The sequence below is a fragment of the Scyliorhinus torazame genome, chromosome 2, assembly GCF_047496885.1.
Source record: "Scyliorhinus torazame isolate Kashiwa2021f chromosome 2, sScyTor2.1, whole genome shotgun sequence".
NCBI classification, from domain to species: domain Eukaryota; kingdom Metazoa; phylum Chordata; class Chondrichthyes; order Carcharhiniformes; family Scyliorhinidae; genus Scyliorhinus; species Scyliorhinus torazame.
The window spans coordinates 40,980,419-41,002,078 of NC_092708.1; the positions used below are offsets into that span (position 1 = coordinate 40,980,419).

Genomic DNA, 21,660 nt, shown 5'->3' on the forward strand with positions numbered 1-21,660 from the left:
GCGAATTAGGAGCAGCTCTAGGACACTCGGCCCTCTCGAGCCCACCTCACCATTCAATAAGATCATGGCTGACCTGGTTGTAACCTCAGCTCCACATTCCCACCCATCCCCGATAACCTTTCACTCCCTTGCTTATCAAGAATGTATCTAGCTCTGCCAAAAAAATATTGAAAGACCTTGCTTCCACTGCCTTTTGAGGGAGTTCCAGAGACTCACCACCCTCAGAGAGAAAACACATGTCTCTTCATCTCTGCTTTAAATGAGTTACCCCTTATTTTTAAACAGATATACCCCTCATATATCTCTTTCTGTGGCTTTCTGCCATATTTTGTTTTATAATTCTCCTGTGAAGCGCTTTGCGATGTTTTACTATAATAAAGGTGCTAGATAAATGCCAGTGGTTGTTTCAAAAGCTGAGGAAAATGTTCCATTCCTAGCAGCGGCAGTTTCTTACGATGTGAAATATAAGATTCCCCCAACATCAGTTAACTAAATAGCAAGGGTAAGATTTCTGTGTTTAATTATTCTCGCCAGGGAAATGAAGTAGGTTCATTTGTAGCACCCTTTAATCAGCAATGAGAACCTACCCTCAAAAGATCATTGTCCCCTCTTGCTACATTCTGATAGTCGGCGACAGGGACAGCCACGGTCTGCATCAGTACCTTGATGTTCTCGCGCTGAAACTGACCTGGCGCATGCAACCAGTTCATGTATTGTTAGGACAAATGCCAGTTTATTCTTAAGGAATTTCCTGAATGAGTCTCATTTCCTCTATTGAGCCAGAAAAGCTTTTTAATTACACCAAGAGGCAGCCCTGTAGGATATTATTATTGTCTGGCTACTTCCTGACAAGGTTGAAGTATAGGACACTAGCAAATAGTGTGTTCGTTGCAGAAATGCTCGTGGTGGAGGGGAGAGAGATGTGCTGCTCTTATCCACATATTTCAATATAGGTGCTCCCCCCCCCCCCCCCCCCATTGCGCACAGGGAATGAAAAGCAGCAAGGCGCTGCTCGACTAATTATAAATGCAGGCTTGTCGCCTTTTAAAAGAGAGAGAATCCAGGCTACTGATGCGCGGAACATCAAAGGTCACTTTTTTGTTCCCCCCCCAAAAAAAGTTTTGCAGGGTCATAATCCCGCTCCTCAGACAGCTCTTCCTGACTGCCAGCGCATTGCATTCCATTTGCAAACGCCACGAGGGGTTTGCCCTGGGAAATCAGGTAAACGTAACCCTTGAACCCACGAGAGTGCTTTACTTTTGTTCATCTCTATGAGCCCAGAACAATGTAGCTGTCTGGGTGATGAACTAAGCTTGCTCTGTCAACCCCCTGATTGCAGGACCTGCTAACCCACGGTGGACAGCCTGTGCTGCCTCGTGTTTCAAAAGGACCGCGAGCAGGACCCCTATTGTCAGCAATTCTCTTCCTTTTATTTCTCTGCCTGAACAGATGCCGCCGAGGGGATGTGTTTAAATATGGAATGAAATTACAATGGGACTGAGAGCGTATTTATGTTTCTCCCACTTTGAGATGATTGAAAGCAAACACAGAAGAAATAGGCTGGAAGAGGTTTATGCAAAAACTCCAGTTGCATTTCATTTTTCATGGATCTGAATCCGTTTGACCATTAAGAGTGTTTAAGGTTCTGTGTTAACGGAACTCCCAAAAAGTGGAATGTTTACTGTAATGTGTCACCTCTTCTTGTCGGATCTACCCTCAAAAGAGAAATGTTTACTATAGATTCTGTCACCCCCTCCTTGAAGGGTCAATCCTAAAATGAAGAATGTTTGCTGGAGGATTTGTAGTGGCTAACTCTCGGATTAATCCAGAACATGAAGGATGTTTGCTCGAAGGTTTGCAGTGTCTACCTTTTTAAACAAAGTTTTAGAATGAGGAATAATTTTGTGGGCTCTCTAATCCCTTACTCTAGCATCAGTCAAAGGTCTTTGGTGCTTGATGCTGTTCAACTGGATAACATTGCAATCTGTAGTGTTTGTGCTCCAGGGCCTGTGGTGCTGAGGAGAGCCAGTGATGTGACAACACAGGATTACGCAGGATATTCAGTAGAGAAACAGGCCATTTGGCCCAACCAGTCCATGCTGGCTTTTACTCGAGCCTCCTCCAGTCTTTTCTCACGCGACTCCATCAAGGTAAACCTCCATTCCCTTCTTCCTCCAATGCTTGTCTAGCCTCCTCCGAAGCATATTTATATTGTCTGCTTCAACCGCCCACTGAGGTAGCGAGTTCCACATTCTTGCCACCTTCTGGGTGAAGACGTTTTTTCCTGAATTCCTCGCTGGATTTCTTGGTGGCTATGTTACCTTCACGGCCTCTAGTTACCCTCTTCACCACAAGTGGCAGCATTGTCGCTGCAGCCGTTCAATCAAAAACTTTTACAATTTTGAAGATCACTATTAGGTCACCCCTTGGTCTTCCATTCTTTATGAGAAAAGAGATCTCGGGAAGGATTCTCCAGTCGGGCCCGCACGGCGACCGGAAATTCCTGCCCCAGGTCAATGGATCTTGATATAGTCCACCTTCTGCCTGTCATGATATGCAAACATGCAGCTAATGAATAGATAGAATAGGACACGACCAATGAGCAGTCAGGACACTCAGGGGTGGTATCTCACTATAAAAGGGATGAGGCACTCACACCCCGCCTCTTTCCACAGACCAACATCTACAGAGTGAGACAGGGTGTATCCTCAGCATCACACCTCAGCACGTAGCTTAGAGCAAGGCTGGTTCAGTTAGACTGAGTTACTACATTTAGATTAGCAGAGAGTCAAACTCATTGAGGTCTGTGCTAATAGTTCAATAAAACACATTGAACTCACTTCAAAGTCTGGAGCACCTTTTACTCAAAACTGCATCAAATGGCAGCTTGTGTTATTCCAAATTACATAACACAACATTGCCCATGGCGATCTTGCGGCAGGCGGGATGGAAAAGTCCATCCCCTAGCCTTCAATCCTTTCCTGAGATGGACACCCATGCAATTCTAGTATTGTCCTTGTAAGTCTTCTCTGCTCCATCTCCAGTGTGCATCCTTTCCATGATATGGTGACCGTATTGCACACACGGCACTCTTAATGTGTGGTTCAACCAGAGTTTGTTATCGGGTGGCATTTTACACGCAAAGTGCCACGTGTTTAACATAGATCATACAGGGAAGAAGGAGGCCATTCGTCCCATCGAGTCTGCACCGACCCCCTTTAAGCCCTCACTTCCACCCTACTCCCATAACCCAGTAACCCCTCCTAACCTTTTTCGGACACTAAGGCAATTTAGTGTGACCAATCCAACTAACCTGCACGTCTTTGGACTGTGGGAGGAAACCAGAGGACCCGGAGGAAACCCGCGCACACACGGGGAGAACGTGCACACTCCACACAGACAGTGACCCAGCGGGGAATCAAACCTGGGACCCTGGTGCTGTGAAGCGACAGTGCTAACCACTGTGCAACCGTACTGCCTCTGTGTTTCACAGACGCTGTCTGCCATTGGCCAGTGGTGGGATCTTCTGGTCCTGCCATTGTCAATGGGGTTTCCCATTGAACGCACCCCTCGGGAATCCCGGAAATGTTCCAGCCATAGGTTTAGCATAACTTCTCAACTTTTCATTCTGTCTCTCTGGAAATAAAGCCTTTTCCATGGTTTGCTTTTGCCTATGACCTTGCTAACCTGTGGCATGACTTTCAGTGATTGGAGTATTTGCGCGATCCCTCTGTTCCTCTACCCCGCCTAGACCTGGATCTTCCAAGTAATAAGTGACCTCCTTATTTGTGCTTTCGGTGATTGTTTAGATTGCATCTCAAGGGGGTGAGCTCAGCCCCATGTGTCTGCAAGGCTGAAACTGGCCCCTGATGGCAGCATGGGGAACTTTTAGCAGCATCAGTGTAAAGAATTGCTGCTCGGATACCACTCCCCCATTATCCGAACAAGGCAAGTACCAAATGTGAAAGTGATTTAAAAGCGCTTGCCTTGGTTTCACAAGACGCAGGTTATCGGAAAGCTGCAACCTTCTCACCTCCGCCATGCCTGCAACTTGCTTTCAGACCAAACATCAAGTACAGGAATATTCTTGCCTTCAGCACTGGCCTGAGTTTGGAAGTTTGGAGATTTTACTTGCATCCAGCTGGTGTGGACATATATTCACAGGGAAACTCTGCCTGCTGCTGGCCAACATTCAACCCTCAACAATACTTCTGGAACAGTTATCAGGTCATTATTTTTGCCTTGCTATTTGGGAGACCTTGTTGCCCATTTCCCGTATTACATCAGTGACTAAAGTACCCCGTTGGCTGTAAAATGCCTTGGAACATCCTGAAGTCATGAAAGGTGCTGTAGAAATGCAAATCTTATTTCTGTGCCTCTTAGTAACAGTTGACACTGCACTTAAGAGGGTAGTTTCTTCTCCAGCTATTTTTATATTGGAGCCCCTTTAATTCCATGTCTGTGAGACGAGGTCCTTGCGACAGCTACTAGCAGCATCCTCCATGTTCTCTCCCGAGGAACAGGGGTCCTCAGTTAGCGGTATGAATGACGGGGACCAACTCACAAATGCCAGTCCCCTGCAAATCAAACTAAAACCCCACCTCAAGTGGTTTACCTGAGGGGCTGTATGCAGGTTTCTGAGAGTAGCACTGGAAAATAGGAAGGAACATCAGAACAAGAGCAGGCCATTCGGCCCCTCAAACATGTTCCGCCATTCAGTTAGATCATGGCTGTATTTTAGCAACTACCAATAATGCCTTTGTCCCATATCCTTCAATACCCTTACCGAACAGAAATCTGACAATTCCATGTTTTGAATTTCTCTCCTCAGCAGACTTTTGGGAAATAGGGTTCCAGGGTTCACACTGTGTGTGAAGAGGTGATTCACTGACATCACCCCATCAATGGTCCAGTTTTAATTTCAAGGCTATTCCTCTTTGTTCTGGACTCCCGCACTGGAGGAAATAGTTCATCCTAATCACCTCAATTACATCACAACATTGAGTGTAACGCTCTACCAAAATCTCAGGGGCTGGATTCTCCATAGACCGATGCCGAAATCGTGATCGGTGATCGGGCGGAGAATGGATTCTGATGTCGGAATCAGGGCCGGCGCCGGTTTGATGCCAGGCCGCCATGCCGTTGGCGCATCATCGGCTGGCCCATCCGTGATGCTCCGCCCCCGACGGGCCGAGTTCCCGATAGCATGGGCCACGTGTGGTCCCAACCGTGTAGAACACGGCGTGCCGGCTGCAGACTGTGTCCAGTGCCGCCACACTCAGCCGGGATCTGTGCCGCAGCTGGGAGAGCTTCTGCCAGCACTGGGGGTACTGGTGGGGGGTGGCCAGGGGGTGGGCTGTAGGGTCGCGGTTGGCGGGTTGGGTTGGCACACAGCCGGCGCCATGTTGTACGGCGCGACCAGTGCAGGTCGTCAGCCATGCGCATGCGCGGGCAGGGACCCGACCATTCTGCGGCCATTTTTGCCGCGATCCGCGAGAGTTTCACTCGGCGCCTGTGCTCACCCCTCACCGGTACTGGAATCGGTGAGGGGTTGGCACCGAATTTCCTGTCGTGAAAGTCCACACATGGTCCGCTGGTGTCAACGCTTAGTCTCCCATAACTATGCCACTGACGCTTTGTAAAATACAGTTTAATAAGAAAAAACTCTTTGATACCAGCCAGCTGTTTTCATAGAATTTGCAGTGCAGAAGGAGGCCGCCCATTGAGTCTGCACTAGCCCTTGGAAAGAGCACCCCACTAAAGCCTATCCATCCCCATAACCCAGTATCCCCACCTAACCTTTATTGGACACTAAAGGACAATTTATCATGACCAATCCACCTAGCCTGCACATCTTTGGACTGTGGGAGTAAGCCGGAGCACCCAGATGAAACCCACGCAGACACGGGGAGAACGTGCAGACTCCGCACAGACAGTGACCCAAGCCGGGAATCAAACCAGGGACCCTGGTGCTGCAAAGCAACTTTGCTAACCACTGTGCTACCGTACTGCCCTTTTGTTTGGTTTCCTTTTGTTTGGCTCCTCATGTCAATAGATGCATGAAAGGGTTAAGAATTTATAACAAGGACGAACCTCAGAGTTGTTTCTGAACTCAACCAATTTGGAGCTTTTTAGACCTTGGACTCTGCCTCTGGCCATTTCAGGTCAATGCAGCGACAGGTGCTCAGTGACCTACCACCTTGGGTTGTTCATCAAATTGACTTGCGCCATTTGGAAATCCGAGTCTGATAAATGGGCTTCCAAATTCCAGTGCGGAGCTCCCGAGACATGATGTAGATTAGCGGTGTTGTGTGCGCACAGTGCTTAAACATGCCATGGAGTTGTGGAGTGGCAACTCAGCTGTGCAATTACTCACAATTAAGTTGAGTCTTTAATCTTGGCTGGTGGATGAAGGGGGGATGGAGGGGAAAAATGAATAGCGAGAGAGAGAACGCGGGCGGATACTTTCTTAGTAAAACAGCAGTGACAAGAGACACATAAGTAGATCACAGGCCAGAATAATAAAAGCAAAATATTGCGGATGGTGGAGATCTGAAATAAAAACGGAAAATGCTGGATAAACACAGCAACTCCGGCAGCATCTGTGGAGCGAGAAACAGAATTAACGTTTCGAGTCCATATGAGTGTTCTTCAGAACTCTTAGTTTGCCAGCCACCCGGGGCTGGGTTAGCACAGTGGGCTAAGACAGCTGGCTTGTAATGCAGAACAAGCCCAGCAGCGTGGGTTCAATTCCCGTTCCAGCCTCCCCGAACAGGCGCCGGAATGTGGCGACTAGGGGCGTTTCACAGTAACTTCATTGAAGCCTACTTGTGACAATAAGTGATTATTATTATATTATTATTTTCCTGCTGTTCTGTAAGTTGATCCGGTGGGTTTGGAAACTGGGAGATTTTGTTTGTATCAGGTTGCTGTGACTGAGCGCGATAACAAAATGCGACTTTGAAAGGATGGGAACTAACAACTTCTTTTCTGCAGACTTTCATATAATTGCCTCACAAAGGGTGATGGAAATCTGCCTCCAGAAACCGATTGAGGCTAGGCTAGCTCAATTAGAAATCTCAATGCAACAGATTAATGGGTTTTTATTCAGCAAGGTTGTTGAGGGTTATGGGACCAAGGCAGTTAGGTGGAGTTAAAACATGGATTAGCCGTCACATAATTGAATGCTGAAACAGTCTCGAAGGGCTGAATGGCCTACTATTCCTGTTTGGGAATAATACAATGCCATATGCCATATGCTATAATGAACATGAATGTTGAATAGTTATATATTTCAGGGGGAGATGGTGGAGTAGTGGCAGGATCAGTGGTTGAATAATCCAGAAGGTCAGGCTCATGTTTGAAAATTAATTCCAGGGATGTGGCGTTATTGGCCTCGGATTCCTCGGGCGAGTGCCGTTCAACACTGGGGCTGGATTCTCCGTTTGCCGACGTCGATATCAGGAAACACGATTGGACGGAGAAAAGCTTCCGACACTAAAATCGCGGTTTGACACCAAATCGGGATGCTCCAGCTGCCCCACGATGGCGTAAGTGCGACGCTCGCCGCGCAGCCTGTGATGCACGATCAATGACCACTAAAGCGAGGTTGTAGTCCAACTGAAGGCTTTAATAAGCTGGTTGTTTCCCCCAGCAGCTCAGGTACAGGATGAGGGCTGCTGGGGCGGCACTGGTTCTTATACCCCGCCTAGCAGGGCGGAGCTATCATACATTCTAACCACTAGAAAGCATACAGTTTCCACCAATGACGCTTTAGCCTATCATGTACCGTAATACCTATAATACCACATTCACCTCCTGTTAAAAACAAGTCCGGCGGGGTTGGTGGCCTGAAACTACAAAACGTGGCAACGTGTTATAATTAGTTATGGAAGTATCGTAATACCTCCGTACAGTGTTTAGTAACTATTTACAATTCTGAGAGCTATGTACATTTGATGGTTTATATTTACAGTTTACAATTAAAATTAAGTATTCAGTCGATTGGGGGCCCTGGTCGTCCTTTGTGATCGTCGGAGCTTCGGTGGTGACTCCGGTGGAGGCTCGGGCGTCTGTGACTCCGGGAGCGTGGCTTCGATCTCCATGGCAGCTTCGGCAGCCCTAGATGGCGCTGGTGGGGAAAACGGCTGACCTGGGAAGGGAGCGCCTGCGGGGGAGTCGGTGGGTGGGGGGGCATAGATGGGGCCGGCGGAAGGACCGATCCTCCTGTAAGGTGCTGCGGTGGAGGGGAGGGTGGGACTGGTGGCTGTGATGTGCGTGGGGTTCCGGCGGGTGCCAGGCCCCGTAGGAAGACCGTATCTTGTCGGCCGCTGGGTACACCACGTAGGCGTACTGGGGGTTAGCATGGAGCAGATGGACCCTCTCGACCAATGGGTCTGAATTGTGCGCCCGCGCGTGTTTTCGGAGCTGGATGGGTCCGGGTGCTGCCAGCCAGGTCGGGAGCGAGGTCCCAGAGGAGGACTTCCTAGGGAAGACAAGGAGACGTTCATGAGGTGTCTGATTGGTGGTCGTACAAAGCAGTGACCGGATGGAGTGGAGGGCATCCGGGAGGACTTCTTGCCAGCGGGAGACTGGGAGGTTCCTGGACCGTAGGGTCAGTAGGACGGTCTTCCAGACCGTTCCATTCTCCCTCTCTACCTGTCCGTTACCCCGGGGGTTGTAACTGGTCGTCCTGCTCAAGGCGATGCGCTTGCTGAGCAGGAATTGACGCAGTTCGTCGCTCATAAAGGAGGACCCCCTATCACTGTGTATGTAAGCGGGGAACCCAAACAGTGCAAAGATGCTATGGAGGGCCTTGATGACGATGGTTGCGGTCATGTCGGGGCAGGAGATGGCGAATGGGAACCGGGAGTACTCGTCAATCACGTTCAGGAAGTACGTGTTGCGGTCGGTGGACGGGAGGAGGCCTTTGAAGTCCATGCTGAGGCGTTCAAAGGGACGGGAAGCCTTTATCAGGTGCGCTTCCTCTGGTCGGTAGAAGTGCGGTTTGCACTCCGCGCAGATTTGGCAGTCCCTGGTGGCTGTCCTGACCTCCTCGGTGGAGTAGGGCAGGTTGCGGGTCTTGACAAAATGGAAAAGGCGAGTGACCCTCTGGTGGCAGAGGTCCTCGTGGAGGGCTCGGAGGCGGTCCACTTGTGCGGTGGCACATGTGCTGCGGGACAGGGCGTCAGGAGGCTCGTTTAGCTTCCCGGGACGATACAAGATCTAGTAGTTGTAGGTGGAGAGTTCGATCCTCCACTGCAAGATCTTGTCGTTTTTTATCTTGCCCCGCTGTGCATTATCAAACATGAAAGCAACCGATCGTTGGTCCGTGAGGAGAGAGAATCTCCTGCCGGCCAGGTAATGCCTCCAATGTCGCATAGCTTCTACTATGGCCTGGGCCTGCTTTTCGACTGAGGAGTGGCGGATTTCGGAAGCATGGAGGGTACAAGAAAAGAAGGCCACGGGTCTGCCTCTTGGTTGATGGTGGCCGCCAGAGCTACGTTGGACGCGTCGCTCTCGACCTGGAAGGGGAGGGACTCGTCAATGACGTGCATCATGGCCTTTGCAATGTCTGCTTTGATGCGGCTGAAGGCCTGTCGGGCCTCTATCGACAGGGAAAAAGCTGTGGATTGGATCAGAGGATGGGCCTTGTCCGCATAGTTGGGGACCCACTGGGCGTAGTAGCTGAAAAACCTAGGCAACGTTTCAGGGCCTTGAAGCAGTGAGGGTTGGGGAACTCCATAAGGGGGCGCATGCGTTCAGGGTCGGGGCCTATAACTCCATTTCGCACTACGTAGCCGAGGATGGCTAGGCGGTCCGTGCTAAACACGCATTTATCCTTGTTGTATGTAAGGTTAAGGATTTTAGCGGTCTGGAGAAATTTTCGGAGGTTGGTGTCGTGGTCCTGCTGGTCATGGCCGCACATGGTGATATTATCGAGATACGGGAATGTTGCCCGTAAACCGTACTGATCAACCATTTGGTCCATTTCGCGCTGGAAGACCGAGACCCCGTTGGTGACACCGAAGGGAACCCTTAAGAAGTGATAGAGCCCCCCTGTTGTTTGCATTGGCGACCGAACCCTTGGCCATATCACTGAGGGAGTCTAATAAATGGAGGGGGGTGGTCCGAGGGGGAGAAGAGCATCGGGTGTCGCTATACGCGGATGACCTGCTGCTGTACGTGGCGGACCCAATGGAGGGGATGGTGGAGGTCATGCAGACTCTGAGGGAGTTTGGGGAGTTCTCGGGCTATAAGCTCAATGTAGGGAAGAATGAGCTTTTTGTATTACAGGCAGGGGACCAAGAAAGAGGGATAGGGGACCTATCGCTGAGGAGGGCGGTGGGGAGTTTTCGGTATCTGGGGATCCAGATAGCCAGGAGTTGGGGGGCCCTACATAAACTGAATCTGACGAGGTTGGTGGACCAAATGGAGGAGGACTTCAAAAGATGGGACATGTTGCCGCTCTCGCTGACGGGTAGAGTGCAGTCGGTCAAAATGGTGGTCCTTCCGAGGTTTTTGTTTGTGTTTCAGTGCCTTCCCATCGTGATCACCAAGGGCTTTTTCAAGAGAGTAGGTAGGAGTATTATGGGGTTTGTGTGGGCGAATAAGACCCCGAGGGTAAGGAGAGGGTTCCTGGAACGCAGTACGGATCGAGGAGGGTTGGCGCTGCCAAACCTGGGGAGCTACTACTGGGCAGCAAATGTGGCGATGATCCGCAAGTGGGTTATGGAGGGAGAGGGGGCGGCATGGAAGAGGATGGAGATGGCGTCCTGTAAAGGAACGAGCTTGGGGGCATTGGTGACGGCACCGCTGCCGTTCTCGCCAGCAAAGTACACCACGAGCCCGGTGGTGGTGGCAACGTTAAGGATCTGGGGCCAGTGGAGACGGCACAGGGGTGCAGTGGGAGCCCCGGTGTTGTCCCCGATTAGGGGTAACCACCGGTTTGGCCCGGGGCAGATGGACGGGGGGTTCCAGGTCTGGCATCGGGCGGGGATTAGAAGAATGGGGGACCTGTTCATTGACGGGACATTTGCGAGCCTAGGGGCACTGGAGGAGAAGTTTGAATTACCCCCGGGAAATGCATTTAGATATATGCAGGTGAGGGCTTTTGTGAGGCGACAGGTCAGGGAATTCCCGTTACACCCGGCACAAGAAATTCAAGACAGGGTGATCCCGGGTGCATGGGTCGGGGAGGGCAAGGTTTCGGCAATACACCAAGAGATGAAAGAAGAGGGGGAAGCGCTAGCAGAAGAGTTGAAGGGTAAATGGGAGGAGGAGCTGGGGGAGGAGATCGAGGAAGGTCTGTGGGCTGATGCCCTAGGTAGGGTTAATTCCTCCTCTTCATGTGCCAGGCTCAGCCTGATACAATTTAAGGTGGTTCACAGAGCGCACTTGACAGGGGTGAGGTTGAGTAGGTTCTTTGGGGTAGAGGACAGATGTGGAAGGTGTTCAGGGAGTCCGGCGAACCATGTCCATATGTTTTGGTCATGCCCGGCACTGGAGGGGTTCTGGAGAGGAGTGGCGGGAGCAATATCTCAGGTGGTGAAAGTCCGGGTCAAGCCAAGCTGGGGGCTAGCAATATTTGGAGTAATGGACAAGCCGGGAGTGCAGGAGGCGAAAGAGGCCGGCATTCTGGCCTTTGCGTCCCTAGTAGCCCAGCGAAGGATCTTGCTAATGTGGAAGGAGGCGAAGCCCCCCAGCCTGGAGGCCTGGATAAATGATATGGCTGGGTTCATAAAGCTGGAGAGGATTAAGTTCGCCTTGAGAGGGTCTGCGCAGGGGTTCTACAGGCGGTGGCAACCGTTCCTAGACTATCTCGCGGAGCGTTAAAGGAAGGTCGGTCAGCAGCAGCAGCAACCCTGGGGCGGGGGGGGGGGGGCGGATTGCTTGGGGGGGGGGGGTTGCTTGGGGGGATGGATGAGCAGGAGATAACATGAAGGGTGGGGGAAACTGGCACGTGCGGGCTATGTAAATATACCATTTTGCCATGTATATATCTTGCTCAGTGCGATTTCGTGTTGTTACGGGGGGGGGGGGGGGGGTTATTGTTTGTAAGGGGAAAAAATTGTGTTGTTAAAAAACTTTAATAAATATATTTTTTTTAAAAAGAAGTGATAGAGCCGCCCGTCTGCCTCGAAGGCAGTGCATTTGTGGTCACTAGTACGGATGGGGAGCTGGTGGTAGGCGGACTTGAGATTCACCGTGGAGAAGACCTTATAATGCGCGATCCTGTTTACCAGATCAGACATGCGGGGGAGAGGGTACGCGTCCAGCTGCGTAAACCTGTTGATGGTCTGACTGTAGTTGATGACCATCCTATGTTTCTCCCGGTCTTTACCACCACTACTTGAGCTCTCCAGGGGCTGTTACTGGCTTCAATGACCCCTTCCCTCAGTAGCCTTTGGACCTCTGATCTAGTAAAGATCTGGTCCTGGGCACTGTAGCGTCTGCTCCTGGTGGCGACGGGTTTGCAATCTGGGGTGAAGTTCGCAAACAGGGAAGGCGGGTCGACCTTAAGGGTCGCGAGGCCGCAGACAATAAGGGGGGGTATAGGGCTGCCGAATTTGAAGGTCAGACTTTGAAGGTTACACTGGAAGTCTAAACCCAGGAGTGTAGCCGCGCAGAGGTGGGGAAGGACGTAGAGGCGGAAATTTTTGAACTCCCTTCCCTGGACTGTGAGGTTTACGACACAAAACTCCTTTATCTCCACTGAGTGGGAACCGGAAGCCAGGGAGATTTTTGATTGACTGGGTGGATGAGGAGAGAACAGCGCGTTACCGTGTCGGGGTGTATGAAGCTCTCCGTGCTCCCAGAGTCGATTAGGCAGAACGTCTCGTGCCCGTTGATGAATACGGTCGTCGTAGCAGTTGAGAGTGTTCGAGGCCGAGACTGATCCAGAGTCACCGAGGCTAATCGCAGCATTGAGAGTTCCCTTCGGGGAGTGCGTGGTCAGCCGAGCTGGGGTCCTGGGGATTCATCCAAGATGGCGGCTCCCATTGGGCGCACATGGCTGGGGGTGCACAAAATGGCGGCGCCCATCCCTCCAACATGGCGTCCGCGGAAGAAGATGGCGGCGCCCGGGACCGCACGTGGCTCTGGAATATGAAGATGGTGGCGACCGTTGGCCGCACGGGGCTCGTGGAGACGTTTGTGGTTGCGGTCCGCATTCGCCGCCGGAGACCGCGGCAACCGCACGGGCCTGGCATAAGGAGGTCTGTAGCAGGCAGTTTAGCTTGGAGTCTGCTAGGAGTTTTAATCTCTCGATCATTCCTCCCTCCAATGCGACCTCCGGACCCCGAGAACTCCAACTCACCTTTAAGGGTGTCCTTGGGACCTCCCACACTCCACCTCACATGATCATTAGTGTGGGCACAATGCCAGCTCAGCATCCTGGCATTGCCCTTGCCAGCCTGGCAGTGCCACCTGGGCAGGTTGGCTTAAGGTCTCCGAGGTGAAGGGTTTACATTCCAACGCTTCGGGTAGATCAGGCGAGCTGCCTATTAGAGTGAGGCGAGATACTCGCTCTAATAGGCACATTTTCCAAATACTGATTTCCACCCATAATGGGCGGGATTCAGATCGTGAGATCCCCTTAAATCGCTGGTAGTTCCTGCCCCATTATTTGGCCCCTGCAATGGCTCAGCAAAGCACTCAGTTCAAGGGCAATTAGAGATGGGCAACAAATGCTGGCCTTGTCAGCAACACACACATCCCATGAAAGAACGAATATTCATTTTTAAAAATGGAAGTGAACTGAACGTAGATAATTGAGAGTCCTGTTATAAAATGTTCACCAGTAAAGCCAGCAGTACTTGGAACAACAAGTTGCTTTGATTTTGAGTTTTGTTTTTTGTTTGTCGAAAATGTTGTTTTCTGAGAAGCTCTCGCAGGCAGCTCAAGGAGGGCTTGGGGCCTGTGCTGGCTGGTAAGGTTCACCACGTTTGGAGATCATGCACTCAATGTTGTGATTGGTGACACTACAGTCACCGTGCTACTGATCATGTCTGATCTCACATGAGTCGACATGAAAGCCCCAAAGGGCACTCTTGCGAAAGATTGCATCGCAGTAGATCTGACGTTTGTCAAATCTCCCCCTCCCCCACTGCCGGCAATCCCCCCCACAACCCCCACCACCACCCCCAACCAAAGTTCAGAAGTTTTCATTGGACTTTTTAATTGGGAAAAACTCCACCCTTTTTCTAAGAATTAACACCTGAACAGACTAAGGGAAAACTGTTAACAATGGATGGTTAGCGAGTAACCCATGGACACAGATTTCAAATCATTGGCAAAAACAGATAACGGGGAGGGTGGATGGCGTTTTTTAATGCAGTAAATGTTCTGATCTTGATCGCACTACCTGAAAGAGTGATGAAAACCGATTCCAAAAGGATTTGGATGCATACTCGAACAGGAAGAATGCGCAGGGATAGACGGAAAAGAGCGGGAGTGTGCAAGGAATTGCTTAGCTCTCTCAAAGAGCTGGCACAAGTGTGATGGATCAAATGATCTGCACGTCGTCTCGACATCTGAACGTGAATGTAGCTTCCTCGTGTTTCTAACAGTTCTCAGGAAAGAATCCCAAATCAGCCCCAACCCACACACAGGGCTGAATTTTACAGGGCCCCCACAGGCAGAGCTCCTGTCCCACCAGCTGTAGCCACTGCTCCTGTTTGGTGCTGCAGGTGTTCAGAGCTGCTGGCAGCTCGATGAGGCAATGGGACATCTTCCAGGAGATGTCCAGTCTCAAACTAATTGATGGGCTGTTGGCAAAAAAATTAACGCGAGGTGAGCTGACTAAGCAAATTTAGTCTCGCCGCGCACCCCCCACCCGAGCAATTTCTTAAAGCCTTGCCCTATCACTGTGGTTTTCCAAATGAATCTCAATAATTCAAAAGTGCATTAAAAAATGAGTTTAAATCATTTAATTTGGGGTGTAATTAAAATAATTCTTCTCCCAGTAAGCGCTGGAATTGTTCAGTCCAGGAAGTCAATTCACTGATCGCGGAGGGAGATTCATGTTGAAACAGTTGTACACACACTGTAACCGAGAGAGGTTTAATGTGAAATGTTTAATAGCACACTGTGTGTAACTGAGAGAGGTTTACACTGAAATGGTTAATAGCACACTGCGTAACTGAGAGAGGTTTACACCAAAATGGTTAATAGCACACTGTGTGCAACTGAGAGAGGTTTACACTAAAATGGTTAATAGCAAACTGTAACAGAGAGAGGTTTACACTGAAATGGTTAACTGCACACTGTGTAACTGAGAGGTTTACACTGGATTGGTTAATAGCACACTGTAACTGAGCCAGGTTTACACTGAAATGGTTAAAAGCACACTGTAACTGAGAGAGATTTAGGCTGAAATGGTTAATGGCACACTGTGTGCAACTGAGCGAGATTCACACTGAATTGGATAATAGCACACTGTGTAACTGAGAGAAGTTTACCCTGAAATGGTTAATAGCTCAGCGTGTGTAACCGAGAGATTTACACTGAAATGGTTAATGGCACACTGTGTAACTGAGAGAGGTTTACACTGAAATGGATAATAGCACACTGTGTAACCGAGAGATTTAAACTGAAAATTTTAGTAGCACACTGTGTAATTGAGAGAGGTTTCCCACTGAAATGGTTAATAGCACACTGTAACTGAGCCAGGTTTACACCGAAATGGTTAACTGCACACTGTGTAACTGAGAGGTTTACACTTGATTGGTTAACAGCACACTGTAACTGAGAGAGGTTTACACTGAAATGGTTAAGAGCACACTGTAACTGAGCCAGGTTTACACCGAAATGGTTAACTGCACACTGTGTAACTGAGAGGTTTACACTGAAATGGTTAATAGCACACTGTAACTGAGAGAGGTTTACACTGAAATGGTTAACAGCACATTGTGTAACTGAGAGAGGTTTACCCTGACATGGTTAATAGCACACTGTGTAACTGAGAGAGGTTTACCCTGACATGGTTAATAGCACACTGTGTAACTGAGAGAGGTTTACACTGAAATGGTTCACAGCACACTGTGTAACTGAGAGAGGTTTACACTGAAATGGTTAATAGCACACTGTGTGCAACCGAGAGAGGTTTACACTGAAATGGTTAATAGCACACTGTGTAGCTCAGAGAGATTTACCCTGAAATGGTTAATAGCACACTGTGTAGCTCAGAGAGGTTTACACTGAAATGGTTAATAGCACACTGTGTAACCGAGAGAGGTTTACACCTAAATGGTTAATAGCACACTGTGTAACCGAGAGAGGTTTACACCGAAATGGTTAATAGCACACTGTGTAACTGAGAGAAGTTTACACTGAAATGGTTAATAGCACACTGTGTGTAACTGAGAGAGGTTTACACTTAAATGGTTAATAGCTCACTGTGTGTAACTGAGAGAGGTTTACACTGAAATGGTTAACAGCACACCGTGTAACCGAGAGAGGTTTACACTGAAATGGTTAATAGCACACTGTGTAGCTCAGAGAGGTTTACACTTAAATGGTTAATAGCACACTGTGTGGAGAGAGCCATGAAGATGGCCTATAGTGTGTTAGCGTTTATTAACAGGGGGCTTGATTTTAAGAGCCGTGGCGTTATGCTGCAACTGTACAGGACCCTGGTGAGACCACATTTGTGTGCAGTTCTGGTCACCTCACTATAGGAAGGATGTGGAAGCATTGGAAAGGGTGCAAAGGAGATTTACCAGGATACTGCCTGGATTAGAGGGTAGGTCTTATGAGGAAAGGTTGAGGGAGCTAGGGCTTTTCTCATTGGAGCGGAGGAGGATGAGAGGCGACTTAATAGAGGTATATGAGATGATGAGGGGGTTAGATAGAGTGGACGTTCAGAGACTATTTCGTCGGGTGGATGTAGCTGTTACAAGGGGGCATAACTATAAGGTTCGCGGTGGGAGATATAGGAGGGATGTCCGAGGTAGGTTCTTTACTCAGAGAGTGGTTAGGGTGTGGAATGGACTGCCTGCTGTGATATTGGAGTTGGACACTTTAGGAACTTTCAAGCGGTTATTGGATAGGCACATGGAGCACACCAGAATGACAGGGAGTGGGATAGCTTGATCTTGGTTTCGGACGAAGCTCGGCACAGTATCGAGGGCCGAAGGGCCTGCTCTGTGCTGTACTGTTCTATGTTCTATGCTCTACTTTCAGAACTTCAGTGCCCCCTTTTTCCTATTTTCCACAAGAGCACTTCTCTTCTTCACTCTGACCATTGATAATGGTGCATTAACTTCTACTGCAAGTTGATTGAAGCTGTTTTGCCTGCACCCACTCGCTGTCTGGGGAAGTAGAACAGAGGCCCATTATACTAGTGGCTTCGTGTATCCATGAAGTGGCCAGACTCTGACCTGTCAAAGCCCGAGTCAATTTGTTTGATACACTTTAGGTTGCTGAACGAGCGGAAGAGACTTGACCCTGTGTGCTCGGCAGAAAATGTGAATCCAAGAATAACTCTTACTTATCCAGCAGAAAGTGTGAAATTCAGTATATGGTCAGGGCCATATATTTGAAGAAAAATACACTTAGTTTCCTTACTGAAGGCTGTACCCTCTCATTTCACTTCCTGACATTTCTGATCATCATGATATTAGCATCTTTGGCCCCGCACAGTGAGATTCTGAAACGTTTCAGAACTGGGTCGAACCGACCAAGGAATTATACAGCCTTTAGTACCACACTGCACAAGAGAGAGAGAGAGAGACACTGAGTGAGAAAACTAATGCTTAATTTTTCAAACCTTATGTAAAGACTGATTGAGCTGCTTTTCACGATTAGTGTGGCTGTCATCCTCTGAAACATGGTTTGTACTTTGACAGGTAAACGTTAATACTGAGCTGAGCAGAGTTTACTGAACTATCAAAGCAGGAGATTGTATGATAAATGAAAAGCTGGGGGACTCTAATACACTTTGCTCTGCTTCAGCAGTTTCAATAACCAAAGGGTAGACATCATCTGAAGTATGGGCAGAAGCAAGGAAGAGTTGACAGGGGGCTGTAATTTACTTTATAGCCACTTCAGCTAAGATGCGCTGAACCTCACACACTATTTCAGATGTAATTGGGCTGCGCTTGATGTAATTTTTTAACGTGATAAGTCTGAATCCCCTGTACTTAATCCCCCAAAGATTTAGGCATCATCTGTCTGATTAGAAGCCAGCTGAAGTGGCTTTAGTTGTCTTAACAACCTGAGCCTCTACGAAAGCCCCATTAACATCGGTACTGTGGGGTGCCGAGTCAGGTTTCTCTCTCCTTGCCCACCCCGTCCCTCACCCCACCGTTCCCCCTCCCCACACCACACACTCATAGCCACAAACCGTCCACACACACACAGCCCTGGATCAGCTCAGCTTGTGCATTCAGTACTGATTCCGACCTGTGGTTCCACTCTCCCAGCCCTGTCATGTTCTCTCTGTGTCCGTCCGCACCAGTTTCTTTCACACTCCCTACCATCTTTTAGAGTTCAAAGAATGTGTAGCTGCAGGTCTTTGTCAGAAACCCAGTTGGAGGCCTTTAATGTTTGTGATGTAGGAACGCTGTGAATGACTTTGACTCTTTATTAATTCTGCTTCTACTCTCTGATTGAGCCAATAGCGGACATGAAGCTCCTCATCTTTCTTTCTGGTGAACATGCTCCTACTCTGAAACATCTACCGCTTGATGAGAACTGTTGCCTTTGAACTTTTTCTTTACACTTTGTACAGCAACTTTGTTTTTAATGCCTCCTTTTCTTTATTTCAGCCTCGCACCACATTTTCCCGGCATTCCACACGCCCATACCGATCGATATGCGACACCATGAGGGGAGGTACCATTATGAGCCTCACTCCATTCACACAATTCACGGGTAGGTACACGCTGCACGTGTTTATTCTTTATCGGTGTTATGTACTTACTTATTTTCTACTGTGGGTTTCACGCTTCATTGTCATTGGCTTCCTATCATCTACGTAAGATGATGGACATGCAGCCAATCAAATTTGTTGTGGGTGGGGCAGCTTCATATCAAACTCACTTACGGATAGCCAAAGAGACCAATTCGTGAGAGGCAGGTTTTTGCCACAAGTGCTGCGTATGAAGTGGTTATCAGCTGTTGGCACCTGTTGCCAAGTCACCCATAGTCTTGGTGGTCCACGCCAGCCCAGAGGTGGTGTTGACATTTTTCTCTGTCGTCAGCTCACGTCTCCCAGGCCTGAGAGCTTATGTTCTGGGGCTTCGTGTCAGGTTTGTAAGCAACCTTGAAGCGGAGCTTTGGATGTCCTGCTGGTCATTGAGCTCCGATTGTCTCCCCACACAGCATATCCTTAGGTGTGCCACTGTCTGGCGGCCATCCTGCGAATAATCCCGACACAGCAAATTTGCCTCTGCTTGCTGAGTGCCAACATGTTTGGCAGCTTTGCCTTGGCGAGGACTACTATCAACGTCTTGGAAGTTACTGTTGACCAGAAATTGAACTGGACTAGCCATATAACTGCTGTGGGTACAAGAGAAGATCAGAGGCTAGGAATTCAGTGGCAATTAACTCACCACCTGACTCCCTGAAGCCTGTTCACAATCTGCAAGACACAAGTCAAGAGATAGAGTGCTCTCTACTTGTCTGGATGAGTACAGCTCCAACAACACTCAAAAAAGCTTGACACCATCCAGGAAAATGCAGCCACGCTTGATTGACAACCCATCCGCAAATATTTACTCGCTCTGCCACTGACGCACAGTGGCAGCCATGTGTACCATCTACAAGATGCGATGCAGGAACTCACCAAGGTTCCTGAGACAGCATCTTCCAAACCCACGACCTCTACCATCTAGAAGGACAAGGGCAGGAGATACTTGGTAACCCCACCACCTGGAGGTTCCCCACCAAGTCACTCACCACCCTGACTTGGAAATATATTGCCGTTCCTTCACTGTCGCTGCGTGAAAATCCTGGAACTCCCTTCCTAACAGCACAGTGGGTGTACCTACACCACAGCGGTTCAAGACGGCAGCTCACCATCACCTTCTCAAGGGCAATTAGGAAGGGCATTAAATGTTGGCCTAGCCAGTGATGCCCACATCTCTTGAATGAATTTTTAAAACTTTATGGTTTGTGTCATGCTATATGAGATGCCCAGACTGTGTTGCAAATGGCGAAGATGAAAGTTGACGAGCTTCCTCTCTTGATGGTTGCCAAACATCCATGTTTGACAAACATACAACAAGCTGCTGAGGATACAGGCGTCATAAATCCACATCCTAATCCTGAGTGCCATATTGACGTTATTTCATGCATGTTTTCTGAGTAGGCCAAAAGTGGCATCTGTTTTCCCGATACGTGTATTGAATTTTGCATAAAGGGACAAGATTGTCTGACACCGTGGGCCCAAGGTAGCTGGTCATGTTTCTAACTTTTTTTCCAAGAACTCACAATCACACAGGATTGGTAAACTTTCAGCCGGTCCTCTTTATTTGAAGGCTAGAATTAATATGGCTAGAATTAGCACAGTAGCACAGTGAGGGCAGCACGGTAGCACAGTGGTTAGCACAGTTGTTTCACAGCTCCAGGGTCCCAGGTTCGATTCCCGGCTAGGGTCACTGTCTCTGCAGAGGCTGCATGTTCTCCCCGTGTCTGCGTGGGTTTCCTCCGGGTGCTCCGGTTTCCTCCCACAGTCTAAAGATATGCAGGTTAGGTGGATTGGTCAAGCTAAATTGCCCGTAGTGTCCAAAAAGGTTGGGTGGGGGTACTGGGTTATGTGGATAGGTGTGGGCTTGGGTGGGGTGCTCTTTGCACAGGCCGGTGCAGACTCGATGGGCTGAATGGCCTCCTTCTGCACTGTAAATTCTATGATTCTATTATTCTATGAATATATATACACATTATAGGAGAGTGCAACAAACAGTTCTACACTAGAGGTTCAGCATTCATAACAGCAACCGCCACTAATAGCAAAGGGGTACTGGATCCATATTACTTTACATCCAGGTTCCACGAGTACATGTACAAAATTTGCATAATCTCTTAAAGTGATATTGCAACATGGGGACAATTTACTAACCACTTCCAGTGGAGTGCTACTCGGTGTGATCAGTGAGCGGACACATATAGAACATAGAACAGTACAGCACAGAACAGGCCCTTCGGCCCTCGATGTTGTGCCGAGCTTTGTCCAAAACCAAGATCAAGCTATCCCACTCCCTGTCATTGTGGTGTGCTCCATGTGCCTATCCAATAACTGCTTGAAAGTTCCTAAAGTGTCCGACTCCACTCTCACAGCAGGCAGTCCATTCCACACCCTAACCATTCTCTGAGTAAAGAACCTGCTTCGGACATCCCTTCTATATCTCCCACCCTGAACCTTATAGTTATGCCCCCTTGTAACAGCTACATCCACCCGAGGGAATAGTCTCTGAACGTCCACTCTATCTATCCCCCTCATTATCTTATAAACCTCTATTAAGTTGCCTCTCATCCTCCTCCGCTCCAAAGAGAAAAGCCCTAGCTCCCTCAACCTTTCCTCATAAGACCTACCCTCCAATCCAGGCAGCATCCTGGTAAATCTCCTCTGCACCCTTTCCAATGCTTCCACATCCTTCCTATAGTGAGGTGACCAGAACTGCACACAATATTCCAAATGTGGTCTCACCAGGGTCA

The 21,660-nt window shown here is 49.0% G+C and overlaps 1 protein-coding gene across 8 annotated transcripts in view; it reads left to right on the forward strand.

The window, feature by feature from the left end:
• The window catches only part of gli2a (GLI family zinc finger 2a), a 564,217-nt gene that overhangs the window by 372,370 nt on the left and 170,187 nt on the right, over nucleotides 1-21,660 (forward strand). For all 8 annotated transcript variants that reach the window (XM_072470222.1, XM_072470208.1, XM_072470205.1 and 5 more), the window contains one exon: nucleotides 18,771-18,876. In XM_072470222.1, coding sequence (XP_072326323.1) covers nucleotides 18,771-18,876 — 106 coding nt within the window. The remainder of the gene's footprint in view (nucleotides 1-18,770; nucleotides 18,877-21,660) is intronic.